The sequence below is a fragment of the Helianthus annuus genome, chromosome 5, assembly GCF_002127325.2.
Source record: "Helianthus annuus cultivar XRQ/B chromosome 5, HanXRQr2.0-SUNRISE, whole genome shotgun sequence".
Taxonomy (NCBI): Eukaryota; Viridiplantae; Streptophyta; class Magnoliopsida; order Asterales; family Asteraceae; genus Helianthus; species Helianthus annuus.
In genome coordinates this window covers 132866092-132875295 of record NC_035437.2, presented here as the reverse complement: position 1 = coordinate 132875295, position 9204 = coordinate 132866092, and the positions used below count along the sequence as shown (strand labels likewise).

General features: G+C 38.3%; 2 protein-coding genes across 2 annotated transcripts in view; both read left to right on the top strand.

Moving 5' to 3' along the window:
• The first annotated feature begins 3980 nt into the window (after positions 1-3980).
• LOC110943624 (putative receptor protein kinase ZmPK1) lies at positions 3981-6199 on the top strand. The gene has a single exon (XM_022185362.2). It carries the CDS (start codon positions 4595-4597, stop codon positions 6053-6055), a length of 1461 nt encoding a protein of 486 aa, XP_022041054.2. The 5' UTR covers positions 3981-4594; the 3' UTR covers positions 6056-6199.
• A 747-nt stretch (positions 6200-6946) lies between these two features.
• Positions 6947-9204, top strand: part of LOC110943629 (putative receptor protein kinase ZmPK1) — a 37234-nt gene continuing 34976 nt past the window's right edge. The window contains exons 1-2 of the mRNA XM_035989979.1: positions 6947-7065; positions 7169-7252. Coding sequence (XP_035845872.1) covers positions 6947-7065; positions 7169-7252 — 203 coding nt within the window. The remainder of the gene's footprint in view (positions 7066-7168; positions 7253-9204) is intronic.

The following is a 9204-nucleotide window of genomic DNA, read 5'->3' as shown; positions in this document are numbered from 1 at the left end:
CGTCTTCACAAATATGGCAAGAACTTAATCGAAGAAAGACGTTGCACAGGATATGGAAACTAGGCTTGATTTATGGGCAGCAATTTAGGCTAGATTGTCTTTATTTCTAAAGGGGTAATGAGCTGATAATTAGTCATTTTACCTAAAATAGGTCACCTACACATGTATAAATACCACTCTTCTTCATTCGGAAGAACACACACGACATACGACACAACTCTCAAACACTTAGACACTCAGTGATCCTTGTACTCAGCTCATTATCATCCAAAGTTGTAATCATATTTTTGTTATATTGAAGTTGGTGATCGGTAGTTGCCATCACCCGAGGTTTTTTATGCCGGAGATCATTCATTGATCAAGGGCTTTTTCCTCGTATAAATCATCGTGTCTTTGCATCTTTATCACAGAAGTGATCCTTTACTTTCATAATTAACCAAGCATCATACCCCGTTTTCATAAAGTTTGGTTACATTATCCTTGTGTGATTTTTGACCAAAACACTAATGATGTTTTGTGTAGGAATTTCGAGCGCATTATGCAGGATAAATTCGAGATGAGTGCTATGGGGGAAATGAATTTCTTCTTGGGCCTACAAGTGCAACAAACGAAGTCTGGGATATTCATCCATCAGACTAAATATGTTGGTGACATCTTGAGCCGGTTCCAGATGTCCGATGCAACGCCCATTGGTACCCCATTGCCAACTAATCACGGAATTACTCCTGACTTGAAGGGTGAACCTGTTAGCCCTTCATACTATCGCGCGATGATCGGATCCCTTATGTACCTCACAGCATCAAGGCCAGATATAATGTACCCAACGTGCCTGCTTGCCAGATATCAAGTCAACCCGAAGGCCTCACATCTTGCAGCTGTCAAAAGGATTTTTCGTTATTTGAAGGCCACCGGTCTGTGGTACCCTAGGGATAATAACTTTGAATTGGTAGCTTTCAGTGATTCTGATTTTGGCGGATGCAAAATCGACGGCAAATCCACAACGGCTGGATGTCAGTTTTTAGGAAATCGCCTAGTCACATGGCAGTGCAAGAAGCAGACATGCGTCGCTACATCAACATGCGAAGCCGAATACATTGCTGCCTCAAGTTGTTGCTCCCAAGTTCTTTGGATCCAACAACAATTGCGGGACTATGGTTTTGAATTCCTAACTACTCCTATTTACGTTGATAATTCTGCTGCTTTAGATATCACTAGAAATCCTGTGCAGCATTCAAAGACCAAACACATCGAAATCAAATATCACTTCATACGTGATTGCTTTGAGAAAAGGCTAATCGATGTTGTTAAGGTCCACACCGATGACCAACGTGCCGACTTATTTACCAAAGCATTTGACAAATCAAGATTTGACTTTTTATTATTGGTAAATGGCATTAAGGTCAAGCAAGAGTAAAACCAACATCGGAAAATCATTTTTGTAAATACCTTTGTGTTTTAAATTTGTCTTAGTTTATTGATTTTAGGGGGAGTAAATCCAAAATCTGAAAATCCAAAAACATCGAAAAATTTCAAAAACACAAAAACAATAGAAAAACAAAAATGAGTTTCCTGGCGAGCAAAAGAGAAAATGATAATACATCAGTGGTCTATCCAAACCTCCTTAAACCTTAAATGAAAAACGATAAGCAGCTCTATATAAGATGTATCGGTAGGCTCACAATCATTTTAAAGTGTGCAGGGTGATATAAATCTTAAATCGACTGAAGACCAGGTGGGAACCATTCATTGGCATATGGTCTTAGTACCGAAATTTCGTTTGATAGATTGCCGAGGTTCTGAGATATTCGGTCTTTATGCTGCTTATCATCTGGGTATCATGGTTGTATCTTTTACCGAAAAATAACGGGGACGCAAGTCTAGATCTTCCATGATACCATACATACGTGTACATAATACATACTGCATTCGACCTCAATAAGTGATAAACAATCACATGTCCAAAACAAATAAGTGATAAAATATCACATTTATCCGGGTGTCAAGTTCGTCTCTCTGCTGTACGGAAGTACTGACCTGTTCACGGACTTGCACCTGTGCCCTCATGCATATGAAAATCAAGTTCCTCATCAATAAGTGATTATATCACATAGGGCTTGTTTTCGAATCAAAATAAGTGAGTATCTCACAGCTTATACGGTCAAACAGATGATAATCGGTATACTCACCGGTAAGATGAACTCTCGTGCATACCTTGATACGGGAATGTGTCGTGATGTGGATGAACACCGGTCGGTAAGTATAAATCATACCTTAACGTATCCCCTCGCCATGATTACATCTGATAAGTTGAGCTTAAGTGGACAACAATACCGATAATTGTTATAGGATGCTTATCTTAATGTTAACTAACTGAACAACAAGAGTGTTTTGGCATGACCGTACACTGATATGATTCTCTTACCCTCGAAACTCGCAAAAAGAATGTTTGTATATATTTATTTATTTACTGCTTAACTTTTGTTGTCTTATTTTTAAACAGTTTCGTCGTTTGGTGCATATCAGCACGACATTAGCGGTGATGTCGTTTGATAACACTCAAAGGATATTAAAATTGTTGTCTTTTATTTTCAAAAACACACCTAAAATCTGTGTTTTAATATAAACTTTGTAAAAGCCAAAAAGATTTTATTTCTACTTTATTTTCGATCGTACGATGTTGGAGCTCAAGTCTTCGTTACCTGAAACCTAAACGAAAACCGAACTGACTATATCTTCATAAACGGTCGAAATTTGCATGTTTTGAAAGTTAAAGACTAAAATTTGACAAATTTATTAAACTTTCAAACTGTCGGACGGTGTTTGATTATGACATGGTTATTCGTGTGGCATTTGGTTATACTAACTATTCCAAGCAGTTGTTCTCATTACGCGTTTAGATTTCTTGCATGTGCAGATTCTAAAGGCTAGGAGAACATGGTCAATGACAAGCTTTGGAATGAAGACACGACGAGAAGGCGCTCAAAAGATGAGGATGATCGAGTTGCCGCTGGCCATCATCAACACCACAAGGATCTCACTTCATAAAGATCAAGTCATTCACGAGCATAACCCAAGGGGGAGCTTATGTTAAGGGGGAGTTTGTCAACACACTTCCTACACGATACGGGTAGTTTGTTGATACACTCTCTGCTTTCAAGACGTGAAGACTTTGAAGATCCTCCGACATTGAAGACTTGAAAGGACATCAGAGTTTTGAGAACTCGAAGACCAAAGACCATCGAAGTTCGAGACGAGTCTACAACTATAGAAGATAAAGACAAAGCTACAGCCAAGGGGGAGTTTGTTGATGCACTTGTGTCTGTACTTTGTCTGTATTCGGTCACGATGTAAACGATGTCCTTGTCAGTCCTGTAAGTTGACCAAGTCAACCGTCCTCCTGGTATGACTTGGCAACAGTTAGTAAAATTGATGTAAGTTGTCTGACTCGAAGGATGAGTGATCGAAGGATAATGTAGATCCTTCGATCACCTCAAAAGATATGCTTCGATAGATAGACCTCGAAAGACAATCTTTCGAGGTCCTTGTTGATCCTTCGAAAGCATCGTATTCGAAAGATGATCCTTCGGACCATCTATCGGATCCTTCGGTCAGACCTGCTGTGTATGGGTATATATATATACCCATGCAGTGTGTTGTTTTAGACAGACACCAAGACAGACACCAAGACAGACACTCCCACACAGACAGAAAGATAGACTTGAGAGCTTGAGAGCATTCTGTCCGAAACACACACACACACATAGTGAGAGTTTGCAAGTTAGATTTGTAAACATTGTGCTTGTAACTGGAACCTTCATACGTATTAATACAGTGATGTTAATCGGTGAACTCTTGTGTGTTTGTTTCTCTACTTGCTTCATCCCGGTTTGCTTACTAGCTTGGATTCCGCACTCGCTAGTAGGTTTGTATAACAAGGTTTAGGTTCGTCATCCTCCGGAAAGGGACCTACAGAGATCTTGTTCTAACGGACGCTGGCCGGAGATTTTGGACAAGTAATACGAATTCAAAGTTTCCTGTGCAACTGAAACTTCTTGATTCGGGTAACCTTGTTCTTATCCACATAGACAATAAGTCATATATTTGGCAAAGCTTTAGTTCTCCAACTGACACCATACTTCCCAATCAACCTTTTACCAAAGATACTGCTCTTACATCTATAAGAAGTTTAACAAACTTTTCTTCCGGTTTTTATAAATTTTATTTCAACAATGACAACGTAATCAAACTTCTTTACAACAGAGATGAAGTAACCAGTGTCTTTTGGCCTAGGCCTTGGTTACTACCTTGGGCAGCAGGAAGGACCACTTACAACAATAGTAGATTTGCTTCACTTGATTCCAAAGGCCGTTTCTGGTCTTCGGATAGTTTTACTTTTCTCACCAGCGATTACGGCAAAACCCTTCAAAGAAGACTGACACTTGATGTTGATGGCAATATTAGAGTTTACACACTAAACAAAAGAAGGTGGATTGTTACATGGCAAGCAATTTCAACAACTTGTGCAATTCATGGGGTTTGTGGTCCAAACAGCCTTTGTACCTATAGTCCTGAATCCGGAAGGACATGCGCGTGTATGCATGGGTACAAGGCGAAGAATCACTCAGATTCGTCTTTTGGGTGTGAGCCTACATTTGATCTCACAAAACATCCTGAGAACTATGACTTCATAAGGCTCCCTTTCGTCGAATTTTACGGATTTGATTCTCAGTTCTCATCAAGATCCACTTTCAGTGAATGCAAAAAAGCCTGCTTGGATGATCCTAACTGTAAAGCCATCCAATTCAACTTTGACCAAGGATATGGTGCTTTTGTCTGTTATGTCAAGACTTTGTTGTACAATGGCTTCTACAAGGGTACACCTTTCAATACTTATCTTAAGTTGCGTAAGACTGATGTATTGTCATATAATCAAAAGGTTGCTAATGAGTCAAAATTGGAGTGCTCCACTTCTGTGATAGAGCTAAAACGACCATATGAAGAAAAGGATGAAAGTGGGTCTCGCAAGTTTATGTTGTGGTTCAGCATCATCCTAGGTGGAATTGAAGTCTTGTGCTTTCTATTCTTTTGCTTAATCACCAAAAGAACCTCAGGCAAAACCACCCAATCCTACCTTGCAATTGCTACTGGATTCAAAAGATTCACATACGATGAGATAATGAAGGTGTCACATAAATTTAGAGAGGAGATTGGGAGAGGTGGTGGTGGCATTGTGTACAAAGGAAAACTGCCTGACAATCGAGTGGTGGCAATTAAGGTGCTCCACGACGCCATCCAGGGAGAGGCTGAATTTCTAGCAGAGATGAGCACAATTGGAAGAATAAATCATATGAACTTGATAGAAACGTATGGTTATTGTGCTGAGGGAAAGCATAGGATCTTGGTGTATGAGTACATGGAGAATGGATCCTTAGCTAGCAACTTGTTGGTTGCTAACAAGCTTGATTGGCTGAAAAGGTTTGAAATAGCCAAAGGTGTGGCTAAAGGGCTAGCTTATTTACATGAAGAATGCTTGGAGTGGGTCTTGCATTGTGATGTTAAACCACATAACATATTGTTGGATGCTAATTATATCCCAAAGGTTGCTGACTTCGGCTTGTCGAAACTATTCCATCAAAATGTTACTGAAGATTCCATCTTTTCGAGGATAAGAGGGACTAGAGGGTATATAGCTCCAGAATGGGTGTTTAATCTTCCAATTACGTCAAAAGTAGATGTTTATAGCTACGGGATGGTGGTTCTTGAGATGCTAACAGGACGAAGTCCCACATGTGATCAAGCAATTGATTATAGCAAAATTGTTGAGCAAAAACGGCTTGTAGACTGGGTGAGGGAGAAGGTTTATGAGGCTCGCGAGGATTTGACAGAGACACAACTCATGGAGATATTGGATCCTATGATGACGGAGAGATTTGAGATTATCCAAATGAAAAATCTTCTAAGGGTGGCTCTGCAATGTGTTGAGGAAGATAAAGATGCTAGACCAACCATGAGCGAGGTTGTAAAGATGCTTCTCGACTCTGACAAGGACTATTAGTGTGACAACTCGAGCTTTCCCTTCACGTTCCACCCTGCATTGTAACTATGTGAAAAGAATAAATGCGCTTGAATATATCCGATTTGCTTATATAAATATGAATGTTGTGAACGTTATTTGTAAATTTATATTATAAAGGGAATCTAGCCGTACACTCAAAAACAATATTGCGCAAACAATAAGGTGCGGCCGCACACTTGGCTAGGCCGCACACTATTAATGTAGCCTAAGGTCACACAACAGGCCCAAAAGGAGACCGCACACCCTTAACCGTGCATGTGTGTGGGTGTGTGTGCGGAATCTTTGCTTGGGTATTTATACCCTTATCTGCCAAAACCCTAAAAAAATGTTCCACAATCATTGACGGCGGCTCTCACTCTCTCACACACACACACACACACACACTCTCTCTCTCTCTAGTATTCTTCTCCTTTTAGAACCCTTTCCTCTTTTGAAGATTGAAGACAGATCTTTTCCTTCAAAGATTTTTCCCCTTCTTTTCAAGGATTCCTCTTGTCATCTTGCACACCTCTTTGCATCTCAAATTCCAGGTTAGTATACGACCATTGTTTGATTGCTCGATATGATGATGGTGTTTATGATTGTTGGTGATTATAAACAAGGAGCTAGTGTTGACAGAAAATATGTTCAAACTCGTTTGAATGCATGAAAGACAACTGATCATGATAGTAATGAGTCATTACTAATGACTTAGGGTAAGTTATAATCATGTGAACTTGATAGATATTGTGATATTGATGTTTTGTATGAAAGATGATCCTAATACTATTTCTGATTCATGAATAATGTTGAATAAACTAGAGTTCCGTGGATTTGTTTGAAGGTTATCGATGGTCTTGATCAGTTAGATCAGCTTGATGATTGTTAATAATGGCTCCTTGTGATGATATGTATGGTATAAATCTGATTATGTATGATGATGAAAGCTTGATGATTTGTGTTCATAAAATGATTCAAATAATAGACGGTAATAATTACCTAACGATTGGGTATGATAAGGAATGAATAGATTGATTTTTGTATGTTAAAAATAATAGTAGGGTTCATAAGAATATTGTGTAAAAATCTGTGTTTTTGCTGTTTTGATCTTAGAAACATGAATGGTTTATTGCTTGATTATTCTGATGCCGCACACACTCTTGAAATATACAACTCGGATTTGCATGCTGTACAACCGTATACAGCATACCGCACAATTATATGCAATGTGTACCGTACACCTCTAAAGGAATATTCTCTGATGCACAACGTACATACAACCAAACCATGCGTGGTCGCATACTAGAGACCACACATTCTCACTATACAATTACCTGATGCACAATGTACAACATTTCTTTGCATGACCGCACACTATGAGGGAGTCGCACACCCTCATATGTGTCGCACACTAAAGTATATTGGGCTGCACACCGGTGTACATTGGGCCGCACCCTTACAATAGGCCGCACACTGGTGTCATAGTTAGATTTGGTTTAATAACATATACAAAATTACAAACAGTTCAAGGTAGAAGAGTGCATAACTGCATATAGCCTACCTGGTTAATAGTTAGATTTAGTTTAATAACATATACAAAATTACGAAAAGTTCATGGTAAGATTTATTTAAAAACAATCATAATCCTGAATCAGCTTCATATACGTTTAGGGTCTTTGATCTTTGAGTAGTTTTTCTTGTAATGTTTTTATAGTAAAAGTTTTATTTTGTTTGAACGTTATCAATATTATCACAATCAGACAAGTCTGATTTGATCAGAACCAGGTACGAAACCGGTTCAGATAGCATGAACCGGTTTTTATAACCTTTTTTTTTTAAATATTATCATCTTTAAGATCTCATTTTCAGGTTTACCCTATTCTCTTTAGGCTCCATATTTAATTTATCTGAATATTATATTTTATTAAATCTACAAATCTACACCAAAACTTAAGTAAAATAACAAATCTACATTGAGTTGTTTATGACGTCACCTTGTTCTTGTTACATCAGGTTCGGTTACGAAACTACCAACTGTTATTAAAGTCGCTGCCATGTTAGATATAAATAAATCGGATTACATTGCTTTCTTTCATATCATTTAGTTGGTCAAATAGTCAAGTCGTGTTTCTTTCTTTTATTTGGTCTTTGTGATTTATATGACATGATTTGTGAAATAGTCATCCTTTTTTGTATTTGGTCCGTGTGAAAACAATATAAATATTGAAAATCGAGTGTGTAATATAGACGTCAAGAAATTGGAATAATACCCAGCCAAACTAATTAGAAATCGTTAGGTGTTTCATTTTTTTGATGCTTACCATTCATTTTTTCCAGAGTAAACTTCTCCTTTCCTCCGTATGGTTTGTTCGTTTTAATAGTTTTGTCACAATCCTTTAAAAATAGTCTTTTACTCCTGTTTGTTTCGGTTTTGTCGCCAATTTACTCCATGGTCTTAACTCCATGTCTTGTTGATTTTGTCTTTTGATTGTTATTTCTATGGTTGCCCGTGAGAGAGTGTGTGTAAAGACTATATTTGTTATGTTTGTGTATATATATTAATACTTTACATTAAATATAAATTACCAAAGTACACTTATTTTATATGCCCAAAATCAACAACCAAAACCCACACTACAAGAAAAGCGAGTAATATCGGCCACACCAATAGCCGCGACGTTAGGCAATAGCGATGACTGCATTACCAATCGTCGCTATTGCCTTGCGTCGCTGCTATAGGTGTTGCCGATAAGAGTTGGATCTGTGTGCTGCAACAAAGGAACAATCTTAGCCCTTGATATTGAAACATGATCTAGTGGCTGTTGTTCTCCCCTTCAAACAAGCACATTAGGTTAGTAAACCTAGTTAAATGTCTAGCAAATTAAGTAAAGGATTGAAACTTGTGGTAACTATGATGGGTAATAAACTTGAGGGACTAGGATTGCTGTAGGTCCCTTTCCGGAGGATGACGAACCTAAACCTTGTTATACAAACCTACTAGCGAGTGCGGAATCCAAGCTAGTAAGCAAACCGAGATGAAGCAAGTAGAGAAACAAACACACAAGAGTTCACCGATTAACACCACTGTATTAATACGTATGAAGGTTCCGGTTACAAGCACAATGTTTACAAATCTAACTTGCAAACTC